Source organism: Carassius carassius, chromosome 35 (genome assembly GCF_963082965.1).
Source record: "Carassius carassius chromosome 35, fCarCar2.1, whole genome shotgun sequence".
In the NCBI taxonomy this organism is placed as follows: domain Eukaryota; kingdom Metazoa; phylum Chordata; class Actinopteri; order Cypriniformes; family Cyprinidae; genus Carassius; species Carassius carassius.
The window spans coordinates 19142064-19157202 of NC_081789.1; the positions used below are offsets into that span (position 1 = coordinate 19142064).

Genomic DNA, 15139 nt, shown 5'->3' on the forward strand with positions numbered 1-15139 from the left:
CTTTCTTCTTCTGTGGTTTTCCTAGTTTGTGATTGGTCAACTTCAGATAAATCAACAAATCGGCTCATTCAACCGCACACGTCACGAATTCAAACCGATAGCTCACAAACTTTTTAGACATGTTTAAAAATGATCGGGAGGTCGGGAAGTGCTCGTAAGCCACTCTGCTCGGCTCGTAATTCATCGCAAATGATACGAGCCGCGACCATACGAGCATACGTGATTTCCACACGATTGAAAAAAAAAAAAATCGCATGCGAACTCGTACAACAGCAAAAATCGCACCGTGTACGCCCGCCTTTAGCAATTAATCGCAACAGGAAAATTTGATACCGGCATATCCCTAGAATCTTCAATGAAAGCAAAAAGCATAATGATTTATGTTTTCAGGTTTTAAGTGTGGCTTGGACTCATTTTAGGAACAGGTGAAACACAAGCTCCCTCTCTCAGACCAAAGTTGGCCTCTCATTGCAGTGACATCACCGCATCTATCTGTGGAGAAACATTTCCATAAATAGCAGAACAGCAAGTTGGATGAGCCGAACCCCCGCAAACCACAGTCACAGAAAACAGACTTTTATCACAGCTCAAAGACACTAACGGCCTTATTTCGCAGAAGCGAGCTGCATTCGCACCTGCCAATAGCATGAGTGTGGAATGAGCGCCACAATCACATATCATTCCTATTTAAACATTTCATCTCACTTACAGTCCGGGAAAACCCCACCGCTGCATCCATATCCCAACATCCTCTCTGCCCTGAATGTTTCTCCCATTACAGACTTACTGGCACTCGTAAATGTGAGATCAGTGACACGTTAGTTGCGCGCTGGGTCACATGTCTAATAAACAGCACAGCGGACGATCTGCATATTTGCATTCGAGAGCCTAACGGCTGAGAGAGGAGCCATCGCAGCTGTGGATTCCTGAGTCAAACACAGGAAGTGTAATGATAGAGAGCATGACGTGGTCCTCATGAGGCTCCTATTCCGGACCCCGTGTTCTTGGCTCTCAGGCTCTTCCTAAACAAAAAATCCCGACAGCACGTCATGAGGGGAGTAAGGGATGTAAACTCAGCCTCATTCCGTCCAACCATTATACTGAGAAATATCATGACTTATATACATAAAGTACAATGTTTTCAATTGTCATGTAAATTTTAATTATACATGTGTGTCTTCTGCAAAAGATTTTATGACTCAAACTGAATGAAATCCTCCTCATGTTTTGGCCATAAAGCCTTTCCAATTTCCCTAAAAGGAGTCCCTAAAAGTCTGCTTATTATGGAATCCTTTTTGTCTTGCTGATATAGGTTTAAAAACAAAAAAAGGAATTTTGTTTCATATTGAACCAACTTGACTTGGTATGATATGCAACAAAGGCCAGCACAATAAGGTCATCTCAGGTCGGGTGTGCCACAGGGTTGCAGCATTCATTCCTTTAAGCACGTATCTGCATTTTTTTTTCTTGAAAGCGATAACAGTCAGTTTATAGTCAAGCTCAAAATTATTTCTTCCTCTTGTCTAATTACAGGCGAGAAAAAAAGGGAGTGGTTTCATGACACAACAAGCAAACAAAAGAGGAAGCCAGACAGATTCCCATTAAACCTTATCCAACGCTGTGCTTCTAAACTCACTCAGATTAAAGGAACAGGCCTCGGAGAGGACTCATAAATTCAAAGCGTCCTCATGAGTTATAGCACCATGCTGTGAGATGCTGGATAACGGTAGTGCACATTCCTGTAAGTGCCAAGCCATAAATGCTGTTTTTACTGCGCAGGTTATAGAGTCAGTTAGGTCGCAATATAAACTAACTTATTAGTTAAGTACACCTGCACTTTCTTTTCTTTCTTCATGTGGTTCCAAACCTGTATGACTTACTTCCTGAAAGCTGTTTTGGACCCAATGACATTCAACAAAAACAGCTGAAACCTTGTTCAATGCATCTCCTTGTGTGCAACTTATTAGTTTAGCACACTTGAACTATATTCAATTTCTTCAGATTGTTCCGAACCTGTATAACTTTCTTCATAAAAAGTTTTTTTTTCTCTCCATATAATGAGAGTTAATGGAGTCTAAAGTTGTTTGGGGCCCACTCATATTAGTTGTACTGACAGAAACAATTCTTCTTTCTTGTTCTGCTGAAGAAATGAAGTCATAGAGGTTTGGAACAACATGAAGGTGAGTAAATGCTGACATTTATGCATGAACTATTTAGCAATACCAGTAAACTGTGTCAAACCTGCGGTTGTTCCTACAGTTAAACTTCTCAATACGTTGTGTAACGGAACTCAGCGTTCTCAATTGCAGATCCGGTAGCCTTACTGTGAGACGGCAGCATAATTTGCTGATGGCTGTTTTGTAGTGCAACAAGGATTAATGTGACAGGAAGTGAATCAGTGTTATATTGTGACATGACATTCAACGGTCACTTCGTTGAGCCAACAATGGAGTAAACAAACCAAACAGACCTCAACGCAAGGGATCGTTTTTGCAGAAATACCACCCGAATCAAATACTTTAAAAAAAATAATAATAATAATAATTTAATATAAACATTAATTTTTAATCTTAATTCTATATATTTTCATGTAATTTAAATATTTTATTCAGATATAAAACAAAATTAACTGAACTAATACAACAAATTTTATCTAGACTAATAATAATAATAAATCACTACACATTTTTTGAGTAGCATCATAAATAAGAATTACACAAAAAAGTACAATGTGTTCAAACAAAAACTAAATATCTCAGAGGCCCATATTTAAGGGAAATAACATCAGGATGGTGCAAGAAAAACTTTCAAGCGAGATACTGAATGCCTGTCAACAAGGGTGAAGATTTGTGTCATTTCCAAACGAGTGCAATACTATAATGCCCAAGACCATTCAAATGGCTTCTTTAAAACTTACTGACCTGAAACTATAAACACAGAGCGAATGCAAACGCAACTGAAAGTTAATGCGAAAGCAGTCTTGGCAGTGCAAGGGTTACTCACACATTTACACACACCAGCAGCAAGTTGTGAAATACTGAAAACTGAACAGCTCCCTCCACATTCTTACCACATCCTGAAACTACGTCAGTCGAACAATACGGCACAAAAAAACCTTATCGTATGAGTGAGATAAACAAACTCCTTCAAAATAAAAAACTCCTCCTCGCCCTGTCTGCACCACCACCAAACACGGATGATATGACCTCCAACAAATACAATTCAAGCAAGCTTGTCGGCCTTCCATCCACACACACAATGATGTGATATACCTTTGGCTCTTCACTCGCAAACTAGCTGCCAACGGTTTCAGGAAGAGCCCACAGATATGGTGGACACACCGGAAGATCACAATGCTTCACATGCCACTCGGGAACGGGCTGCTCTGCCTAAATGGCAAAAACATGCTGTCGAGCTTTTGATAAGTCATTGACGCAGTAAAGTAATGCAGAACATGAATAAGTGTGTGAATCACAAGCACAGGCACATCAGAGACATGTTAACTGCCTTAACATACTAGAAAGCACTGCATAATCTGACATGTTATTGGGATTCTGGAAAACACATGTTGAAATTACTAAACACAATTCGAGTGGCGTTTTTCATTCCCTGGTCTTTGTTATTTCAAGTGTGTTTGGGCAGCATGTATGTGTAATCGTGACTGATATCGCAACACCCTAGTTTTTGGGAAGCCGATTGTTGGTTTACAAAAAGCATGTTTGAGAAAAACAAGTGTGGGAGAAGTTGAGAGGGGAAAAAGAGTGAAGAGAAGAATGATGATGGAGAGCGAGAGATCCTGGCCATCTGTGATGTTGGCTACAGCCCAAACCACTGCCCCCAGAGCCCAGGCACATGCTTAACTACCGCCCTCTGAAATGGTTCCTAACAAACACAGCAGAAAGGGGCACTTACACACACACACACACACACAAGCGTTGCAACAGTCACTTATGTTTTATGACTGCACGAACACAAAAATTCTGTGTTTACAAAAAGATAATTGCCCTGCTTCTACGAGTCTGCAAAGTGTGTGTATAACCATCTAAAACGCTACTGCTTCAACTCTGAGGCACTGTTTGTGACATACAGCAATCTGTTGAATGGTGTGCTTTATAACGGATTCATGGAGATGATAAAACACTTTCTCTTATCACCAACAGTGCAGAAACCATTCTTAATTTGAGCAAAAACTGTGGTTCAACGTTATAAAAAAATTGGAGTTGTCTAAAATTTTGCCTATGTCTGTTGGCTCTGAAGCCATTTATATGCTGGTGTCCTTCTAAAAATGAACTCCTACCAGATATACATATTTTAATTTATATATACACAATACACAAATGTGGACACACTAAATCCATTTACAATTACATTATAATATATATATACACCTTTACAGTGTTAATACTACTACTAGTATAATAACAAAAAATCATTTTTCTAAAAGGAATAACAGCAACATGTTTATATTATCATACAAAACAGCATCAGTGGTATTATTATAAATGTCAATATTATCAAAGCTGATGTTATAATTATATACACCTTTAAAATACAATAATAATACATTAAATATTTACATTAAATGTGTACATATTGCTATTTATATTTATATGATAATTTTAACATTTATTATAGCTGTAGATATAAATGTATATTTATACATGATAAACACACATGCACTTTTTTTATTAAATGTGTATCAAAATATTAATAGAATATATTAATATTGATTCTATTAGAATTATGTTTAATTGCATAAAATGTATGCTCCTACTACTACTACTGATAATAAATATGTATTATACATATAAAATATAATTATAACACTGTCTTTCAGATAAGCAGAGTAAAAATATTGATGACTCATCTTGAACTATAGCCTACTATACTTTCCTAACAAATAAACCAAACTGCCAACGACTAGAAATAGCAAAATGCATGGTTTATGAATGTGATGTTACTAAAGCCTACTTCAAGACAGGAAAGAACACTTGAAATTTTCAAGTAATTTAACAAGGTATAGAATCATTTAAACTGAATATAAATATGACATGACTAGAAGTGGTGACCTTAACTTGGTGGAAAGCTGGGCTACACATACAAATCCAAGACCTGGCTGACCTCATCTCTACATAGATAGAGGCTGCACTGCAAGCTGGGTCAGGCGAATGTGACCAGTGTATGCGTCACTACAGAAATCCCAAATACACGGCCCTTCCATACAGAGGGAGCACAAAGGCCTGGACTTGTCAAGACCGAGGGCCAAGAAGAGCCGCTCTGGGTCTATCCCACATTCCACCCACAGATGAAATTCCAGTTAAAATCCAGGCGGAGCTTTGGTGGGTTTCAACGCAAGCTCTCTAGGAGGCACTTAGTCTGGCATTGTGTTTTTAGAGAAGACGGTTGTAGCCGCTGGGCTTTCATGCATGCAATGTAACAGACAGAGATAAGGGACAAATGCTTTTTGCACAAAGCTTGCCAAAGCAATGCCATTAAGAGAGGCAAATAGGTCTCAATGCATTCTGGGTCAAACTCCCAATAGACCTCAAAATTGTAATAAAATCCAAGCAAAACAATTATTCCGCTGGCAGAACACCTGTCAGGATGGAGAGCGAGTCAGAAAATCTATGATACAATGCTAATGCGGTTATTGTTGTGCTTTATAACAATTTCAACCAATCAGCAATCACTGGTTTGCCTAGAAAAGCAGTAGCCAGATACATTTGCATATGTTTTACTTAAGAGATGCTGATAGCATCTGGTAGACTCAGACAACCAGGGGCAGTTGAGGCAATACACTGGACAGAAGGGTTATCTAATCTAACTCCTAATACAAGCGGTTGCTTGGTGATATGACCCTTATTATTGACTGACTACATCTTAAATTCTGGGCCTCGAAGCCCTGCAGGGATCTTTCACTAGCTAAGCATGTTATCTTTCACTGTGTGAGCTTGCTGCAAGACTAGTCAATTTATCATATACTTTATCAAGTACAGTGAGTGACAATCCTTTGACATGGAGATATGCGTTATCTCTCATTAAAGATTGAACACGCGCCGACTCCCGACAATAGAATACAGTTCATCTTAAAAGCATATGCACCGCCTTTATACTCGATATCTAGCACATGAAAGCATTATATTACTTAATGTGCAAGCAACTGTTTTACTGCTTCATCACTTTATATTTATTTTAAAAAGCATGCAACACTTTATATCCATTTCAACATGGTTGAAAGAGATGCATTAACCCTTTAAAATGTATTGCATCATATATGAATTAATAAAGCCTATCAATTATGAACATGATCAAAACTTGAAAGGCTGAAATACCTGTTGCACACACATCTACATTTTCTGAATTCATTTCTTTTAGTATAATTCTAAAAAATATCCACCTTTAGGTCATGTTATATATGTATTGTATCACATAGATTTACTTGACAGTTGACACTTCATGTTTTTTTGGAAACTAATATTAAAATTTGCACATCTTCATTGCATTGCAGTACATTTTTTGCCCCCACAATAAAAACTACTGAGTTTCAATTATAACATTTGTGACAACTGATATTTATATGCATTATGTAAGCAGTCTGCTATACTGCTATAAAAATGCAATTATTTACATTACAATCCACCAAAATTCAATCTTTAAGTCCATATGAATACCATCTTCACTAAATTGCATATTTTTGTTCAGTTTGGATCTCTGAAGCATTTTTCTTTCACATGTGTGAGCTCCATATTCTTATACAAGCCATGAAAGTCTGATGCATCAAATGTTATACAAAACATACACGTATACAAACTTGTTTAAAAAGGGGTTTAATAAACATATTCTTCTCTGACTATAGTTTCACATCATGTCTGGCTTACAGGGTAAAAAAACACCAGATTAGAGTAGCAGAGAAACACATAAAATCTCCCCAAAGGACAAGGAGTAACAAGTTGCAAGGGGGCCGTCCAAGAGAATACCCAACAAATTCAAACATTGTGTGTGTGAGGGGGAGAGTGACACACTTTCAGCCTGAAAAGACTGTCAGCATGTGGCCCAAAGGGACAACAAAACATATTTTGTGTTGCCAACACCGCAGTATGACAGCAACAACAGACAATTAGGGAAAATAACGCTGTCTCTTGTCAAGGCCTGACACTTGGGGACTTCTGAGTAAATAAATCAAGACCCTGAACAAGCACAAGAATAATTGAGCATGGACAGAATTTGGGCCTCGTCTCAAAACCTTTTGAGGAGGCTACCTAGTAGGGGTGAGAACCAATAATCGGTTTCATTTAAGAGGTTCGGCTTTGTTAACAATTCACGAATGTGTATACTTTGCTAAAACAGACTGAATCTACATCACGAAACATACAGTAATCCGATTTCCATTAAAATTAATCTTCACAACCCGGTTCTTTTTAGTGAACCAAAAGCAGTCTGAATGGCTGCTGAAATAAACAGACTCGCTAATCACTTTCGCAGTAATTCTGTTCTTATGATAGCTGTGGTTACTTAATAGTTCATATGACAACTATTAGTTAAACATACACATTATGAATTTTGTTGCGGTGTTTAAAATAAATTAACAAATAGATTGAATGTGTTATCATTCATTAAAAGTCATTTGATAACAGACCAGTAACAGCAACTTGAATTAGGCTAAATTTACTTTCTCCAATTATTCCTTCAAAAGTAGGCTACAAAATCTAAGATCAAGAACAGTCTATATTTACAAATCCGTTTTGTCGGAGAACTGTTCAATTTCTACAGCAGGCAAAATGTTTGAGCAACATTCGCGCGTTCCGAACATTCGAAATGATTCGAACCAACGTTCGGACCGCGCGGCTGATTCTCTAGGTAGGAAGCTCGCTAGGTTTTGACACACAGCCAGAATGTTTTGTTCTTTACCTGTGACAGCTGCCTCGGGTCGGGGGCTCCGAATAAAGAGGAACTAGAGCTGAAACTAATGGCTCCCCTCCGGCTGAGAACATGTTTGGGAACCGGCCTGTCTAGAGGCAAAACCGGTAACTGATAACATAATTCCATTGAATAATATCAACGCTATGGATCCGGATCAAAAATTATTCAAACCCGCCGAAAAAAAGTAGTACAACAATCAAAGGAATCAAAAGAAGGCGGAGAGGAGAACTTGCATGGAACTTGGGCGCTGTTTGCAACTCTCAAAAAGCACGGGAATCCCCTCTTCTTAAGTTGCAAATAAAAAATATCAGTTTAAATGCTCAATAGCCAAAAAGCTTCATTTTGTTTGGATCGATCTGGTTCTCGCGCACACCGCCTTCGTTATTGATATGGTCCATATTTCCCCACGCGCGTGTCTCGTGCTCCATTTCACTCGATTTTTATTCATCAGGCTCGTTTTTTCTTCCTTTCTTCTCCCGTTTCCCATGCAAAGACCACGGCCTGTGGGACGACGAGGCCTCTCCTCTATCTTTTTAGTATCTTTAGAAAAAAATGCTTCCTCATTTTTTAAACTCCGTCCAGTCGTGAATCATCATCATCGTGCAAATGGCTCCGCAGTCTCGTCTCCCAAATTAAAACAAAAGGCATGACCACTTAAACCCCGATACCGATGCTTGGAGGAGAAAACGGAGAGATCCGGCGAATATATAAATAAATGTAACGTTACGTGAACTTCTATCCGTTTAGCGACAGGTTTCATTCAAGCTCTGCGCTGCTTGAACATTTATTCTCTCCCTCTCGTTTTTTCTCAATGCAGACGCACAGACAGCACCCGTAATTCAGCACACACTCAATGCAGCACTGTATATTAACCAGAAGAAAGTGGCCTTGGTGAAATAAAAACACGCCCCGCGACCACGCCGTGCGTGTGTTGGCACATGATGTTCGGTCAGTGTCAAAAAGAAAACGCAAAACGGGAAATAAATTACGCTTATTACATTCGACAGTCTCAGTTACTCCTGAACGTTGCAAGCTGTTTCCGAACATGCACCACCTGCGAAAGAGATAGGGTTGTACAGAAAGCGTTCACAAAACGTCCTAGTCTCTTTGAGCCAATAGACGCGCAGCAGATCATGTAACGCCCGTTCCCATTGGATTACACCCTACAGTGATTTTGAAACGGCGGTTCTCATTGGCGCTGCTTACAAGCCTGATTTATGCACTCGTTCACTGACTGTACGCACCTCAACAAGGGTATTCCACTACAACGGGGTTTGCCCTGCAGCCGGTCTACATCATTGCCAGTGATTACCTTTTCTCGGCATGAGTCATCCAGTTATTTGTGAGCAATGAGCCACTGTTAACTTCTCTCAATAATAAAACCCATGAGTAAACGTGTTTTTTCTTTTTGAAAAAGAACATTTCACTCTTCATAGTTTCTTTCTAAAACCATGCTGAGACCATCTTAGGCCACCAAACCATCACACGCTGGTTTAAGCTGATTTTTCCAGTGAAATTTAATGTTCATGTTATCGTACCTGTTGGCCAATGCCAGGTCCATGTGATTTAAATGGACATAGCAGACGCTTTTATACAGAGACTTACAGAGAGGAACAGAAGCAATCTGTCAAAACAACAACAGCCATGTTAGTAATATAAAATTACAGGTTTAAGAGGAGAAATGCTCAAAAGAAAGGTTTTTTTCTTCTTTTGTGAGTATGATTATTTTAAACATAGTAGGTAGGCTATATTACACATGAGTTCATTTCTTTTTTACAGTTTTGCCTTTATAGTGTTTGTTTGCTTAAGACAAGCGTACCACAGAGAACTTTGTAAGTTTAAACAATAAGCATGTTGTCAGGCATTATCAGATAATTGCATGACAACACATAGTCAATAGCAGTCTCTAAGTATCATATTGTTTGCTGAGGTACAATATGCATGGAAACGCAATTCATAATCATGAACTATGGCTTATTGTCTGTTACAGTAAAAAAAAAAAAAAAAAAAAAAAAAAATTATATATATATATATATATATATATATATATATATATATATATATATATATATATATATATATATATATATATATATATATTAAAGGGTTAGTTCACCCAGATAGCAAAATTATGTAATTAATAACTTACCCTCATGTTGTTCCAAACCCGTAAGACCCCCGCTTATCTTTGGAACACAGTTTAAGATATTTTAGATTTAGTCCCATTGAAGCTGTGTGTACGGTATACTGTCCATGTCCAGAAAGGTAAGAAAAACATAATCAAAGTAGTCCATGTGACATCAGAGGGTCAGTTAGAATTTTTTGAAGCATCGAAAATACATTTTGGTCCAAAATTAGCAAAAACGACGACTTTATTCAGCATTGTCTTCTCTTCCATGTCTGTTGTGAGAGAGTTCAAAACAAAGCAGTCTGGATACCCGGTTCGCGAACGAATCATTCAGTTCACCAAATCGAACTGAATCGTTTTAAACGGTTCACATCTCCAATAAGCATTAATCCACAATTGACTTAAGCTGTTACATTTTTTATGTGGCTGACACTCCCTCTGAGTTCAAACAAACCAATATCCCACAGTAATGCATGCAGCGAAAACCGATGCAACCAGTTCTTGACTCGTGAACGAGTCAGTCTTTTGTTCGTTATCTGGCTCGGCTCGGTGTTCATCTTCAGTTCTCTCTTCACAGCAGTTCAGTCAGTGTACTGTTTGAGTGCATGCATTACTCCGGGATATTGGTTTGTTTGAACTCAGAGGGAGTGTCAGCCACATTAAAAAAGTTAACAGCTTAAGTCATTTGTGGATTAATGTGTATTAGAGATGCAAACCGTTTAAAACGATACAGTTCGATTTGGTGAACTGAATGATTCGTTCGCGAACCGGATATCCAGCTGCTTTGTTTTGAACTCTCTCACACAACAGACACGGAAGAGAAGACAATGCTGAAAAAAGTCGTCGTTTTTGCTATTTTTGGACCAAAATGTATTTTCGATGCTTCAAAATATTCTAACTGACCCTCTGATGTCACATGGACTACTTTGATGATGTTTTTCTGACCTTTCTGGAGAGCTCTCGGACTAAATCTAAAATATCTTAAACTGTGTTCCAAAGATAAACGGAGGTCTTACAGGTTTGAAACAACATGAGGGTAAGTTATTAATTACATAATTTTGCTATCTGGGTGAACTAACCCTTTAATGTGGAAAAAGTATAGGCTACACTTGAAATTGATCCTCAAGGTAACTGTGTGAGCCATGTTTTGGTTCTCTGTTTTAACTTTATTGGTTCTCAGTGGCTCCATAAATAAACTTTCACATCAAGAACCATTTTTTATAGTTTAAAGAGCATTTGAATAACTTAAAGGACTTTTTTCCACTATAAAGAACCTTTTGTGCAATGGAAAGGTTCCATAGATGTTAAGGATTCTTCATGGATCAACCAATCCCAATAAAGAACCCTTATTTTTAAGAGCGTAGAAACTTTTTATTGCACAAAAGGTTTTTTATAGTGGAAAATGCTCTTCAGATCACTATATAAATGTTCTTCACATTAAAAAAAAACAAGAGTTCTTTTAAGAACTGTTCACTGAAATGTTCTTTGATCTATGGCATTGCTGCAAAAAAAAACCTTTTGGAACCTTTATTTTTGAAAGCATAGAGCCATTTGTTTTTTACCATTATCCTTTTTTTGCAATCAAATAAGCAGACATTTACCTAGAAGCAAAATAATCAAGTTCGACCCAACCTGTGCAAGTTCAACCCACTCTTTGGGCCATTTAAATTCTTCAGTTTAAGTCGTAAAGCTTTGCAGTGTTAGCAAATGTTTTAACTTGAGTTGCTGGAGACCAAGGGACAGTGGTGAACCGTGCCATGGCAACAGAGGCCATGTGCCAGTAGTGAGTATAATTGCTCCGTCCCACCCCCTCCCCACTGCTCACAACACAATTCTGCACAACCAAACCCCAGACCATGCAGTCCTAATCCGTTTCTAGGCATCTTGAATATACACTGCCAAATCACACAGATTACTAGTGCTTTACCCCAGTGCACACCAGAACTTCTTGGATATATAATACAAATCCTTTGAGATTATTTTTTTGCATGCATTGTTTATCTATGTTGATAAATAATTGGTGTAAGTGGGACTTAAACACTGGGACTAAACAGAGAAAGCAAGCACAACACACTTAAGAAGATAAGACGTCTGGCATCATGCCTATATCTGCCGGTGTAGTTATTAACAGATCTGTTCATTCATTTACTTATACAATAGCATTTAATCAGTGTCAAGGACTGCCTCCCGTCCACTACCGTTTGCCCCACATGCTGCTCATTTGGGAGTATCACATTTCCTGACTGAGGGGCAATCATTTCATTAATGGTTTGTTTCTGAGGCTTAGTTTGCCACAGATGCCGCTCCCCAGGCAGACGTTCTTTGCAGGAACAGCCTCCTGAGGAGACAATGATGAGGGGTGGCGAGCAGCACACCTGCTAATTCCCCTCGAGACTCCATGTATCCACTTGCAATGTGACCCTGTGCTCTGCAGCAGTCATCAGGAGACCATAAACAAGAGGAGCACCGGCATAATTGATACTGCTGCTTGACGTCAACTGGCCCACTGGTGACCACCCTGTTGTTTTGACTGCGGCATGTGGTTTTTAAAAAGAACAAGAAGAACAACAAGAACAAGAAGAAGAAGAAATGTGAATGTGACAGTTCTGTCTTTTTTCCGTATAATAACTATTATAATTTAGGCAGATGTAGAAATGTGACTTTTTTTGCACTTGACTGATATTTTCAAAATGATGAGTGAAAAGAGTATTGCAGATTAAAACACTATCTATACAACAAGTATGCAAGCTTTTTCCATTAACTTCTTGTAGAATAAAATCTGTGCTTAGTTGCCATCTGGTGGTGATACAAGGTAAGTACTATATATATATATATATATATATATATATATATATATATATATATATATATATATATATATATATATATATATATATATATATATATATATATATATCCATCCAGTTATTCGTGAGCAATGAGCCACTGTTAACATTTAACATTTAAATTGAATAAATACTACATCTAAAAGGTACTATTGTGAGTAGAAAATATTTTCCAAATTTATTTCACACAAATTTATAATATTTCGTTTTTTTACTATATTAATTGGGTGTTTAAACAGGAAAATATATAGCTGCCTTATAAATTGTAGGATGGGGGTCACTTGCAGAAGCATGATAATATTTGGGGGTCTAACAAATAGATTGAAAACCTATGATTTAGAACATATTTGTGAGAAAACAAACAAACAAAAATCTGTGGAGAACATTATGTGGCTTATTGAATAAATTATGTTTGAAGGCATCTCTGGTCTGGTCACTTTTTCATCATACAATTTACATTACTACTATTTACATTATTCTAGTTTTATACATTGTCTTGTATTTATTTAAAATGTAATAAAGCTTAAACATATATTTTCGGGGGTTTTTTAGTTCACAAACACTTTTCAGTTTGTTCACAAATATCTTAAAAAAATAAATCGTTTTTTAGTTTATTTCAATATACAGTAGCAAAATATGGATAACATTGTTCATATTAGCATACGTAAATATATTGCTGACAACATGCGCGCCTTCTCTGACTTGTGTTAATGTGGAGGTCCTTTTGTCTGTTCATTTTGAACACTCGTTTTTATTATTTTAGACCAGTATAATTTATAAGACAAATTTTTTCTTTTTTTTCTTCAGATATTGAAGTTTTTGCTGCACAAGCAATAGAGTTTTGTTGAATATGCATTTAGACGTCACTACGTTTGTCACGCAATGGTGTTGAAACCAGCAATTGCAAAAGGACACCACAAGATGGCGATCTTGTATCAGCAAGAAAATGCATCAACTCGCCGGCATTCATGCACGCACACAATGTGAGACTATAGCTAAAAAGTTGTATAGATATTAAACCTAACCTTTTATCCTCTCCAGTCCTCATGGTGCAGGTTTAAAAGTCAGTTTACAAGCAAATAACATGGGTTCATCCTTCATCCATCAAACATCTTCCATCACAAGCTTCCACTCTCTGCTCAAGCACCAGGCTCTGAAACCTAATGAACCTTGTTGGTAACCATGTGAAACTGGCCTGAAGTTACCTGAGCTCATGACTAGTTCCATGTATAATTCATCTCCTCAGTAATCTACTCACCTTCAGAGAAGCAATCTGACTCCATTAGCCTGTCTACCTGCCCTGGAGAAGGACTTAAGTTTGGAGTCTGTTAACAGGTAAGAAAATGAATGATCTCCTGTGGGATTTGGAGCAGTTTTGCACAAGTGAAGTAATTTTGCTTCTTACTTCTGCAGTCAGCCATTGTAAAGCTCAACAGAGATATGAAGGCTGTATCATTTTTAGAACTAGTTAATATTCTATGAAGGCTCATTACAAAAGATGGAATTATTCAGGGGGTACGGGTTGGAGGTTATCAGATAATCCATGTCAATATAATCCATGTTATTCTCTGCAATAACCTTCCAATGGATGTCCTTTCTTATAAACAGAGAGATTGCTTTTGAATCTATGTAAAAAAAAATTTTTTTAAATCAACTAGGTCCGGGTTGATGTGGAAAGAGTGACGTTGTAAGTCTCAAACCAAACGTCATTTCCCTGCAAACACAGAACATTCCCCATTCGTTTTCCTTTTGGAAACAAAAAAAAGAAAATGTTCTGGGACAGCGCTGTTGTTTCTTTTTCATCAAAAGCTAACCTTCCCAGAACCTTGTAGGGATTTTTTTTTTACACCTATTGTGACAACCTAAAGGGAACCTACACAGAACATGGTTATAAATGGTTATTTTTAGGATTTAGATTTATAACCAAAAGCTAACATTCCCAGAATGTTGCAGGGATGTTTTCATGACAACCTTAAGTGAACCAACTCAGAATGTTCCCTAATGGTTATTTTTAGGTTTTATTTTTACAACCAAGAGCTAACCTTTCCCGAATGTCGCAGAGTTTTTTGTTTTTGTTACAACCTCATTTTTTAAACCATTATAGCATTCCATAAACATTCTGGGAACCAAAAACTGTTCGCTATAGGTTGTATCTTGTTAGCCACCCAGGCCAGGACAACTGTTCCTGACCTACTGTCTTCTCCAATTTATGAACAGTTTCTTTGTTCTTTTGATGTTAAGGTAA

The 15139-nt window shown here is 37.6% G+C and overlaps 1 protein-coding gene across 7 annotated transcripts in view; it reads right to left on the reverse strand.

Annotated features, from left to right (window-relative positions):
- The window catches only part of LOC132116146 (high affinity cAMP-specific 3',5'-cyclic phosphodiesterase 7A-like), a 45303-nt gene extending 36314 nt beyond the window's left edge, over positions 1-8989 (reverse strand). For 3 of the 7 annotated variants that reach the window (XM_059524768.1, XM_059524767.1, XM_059524765.1), the window contains exon 1: positions 7909-8989. In XM_059524768.1, the coding sequence (XP_059380751.1) occupies positions 7909-8046 (138 nt within the window). In that variant the 5' untranslated portion in view covers positions 8047-8989. Of the gene's footprint in view, positions 1-3272; positions 3292-7908 lie in introns of those variants that run through there. The other 4 variants (XM_059524770.1, XM_059524769.1, XM_059524766.1 and 1 more) reach the window with 2 other exon arrangements.
- Between the last annotated feature and the right edge of the window lie 6150 nt (positions 8990-15139).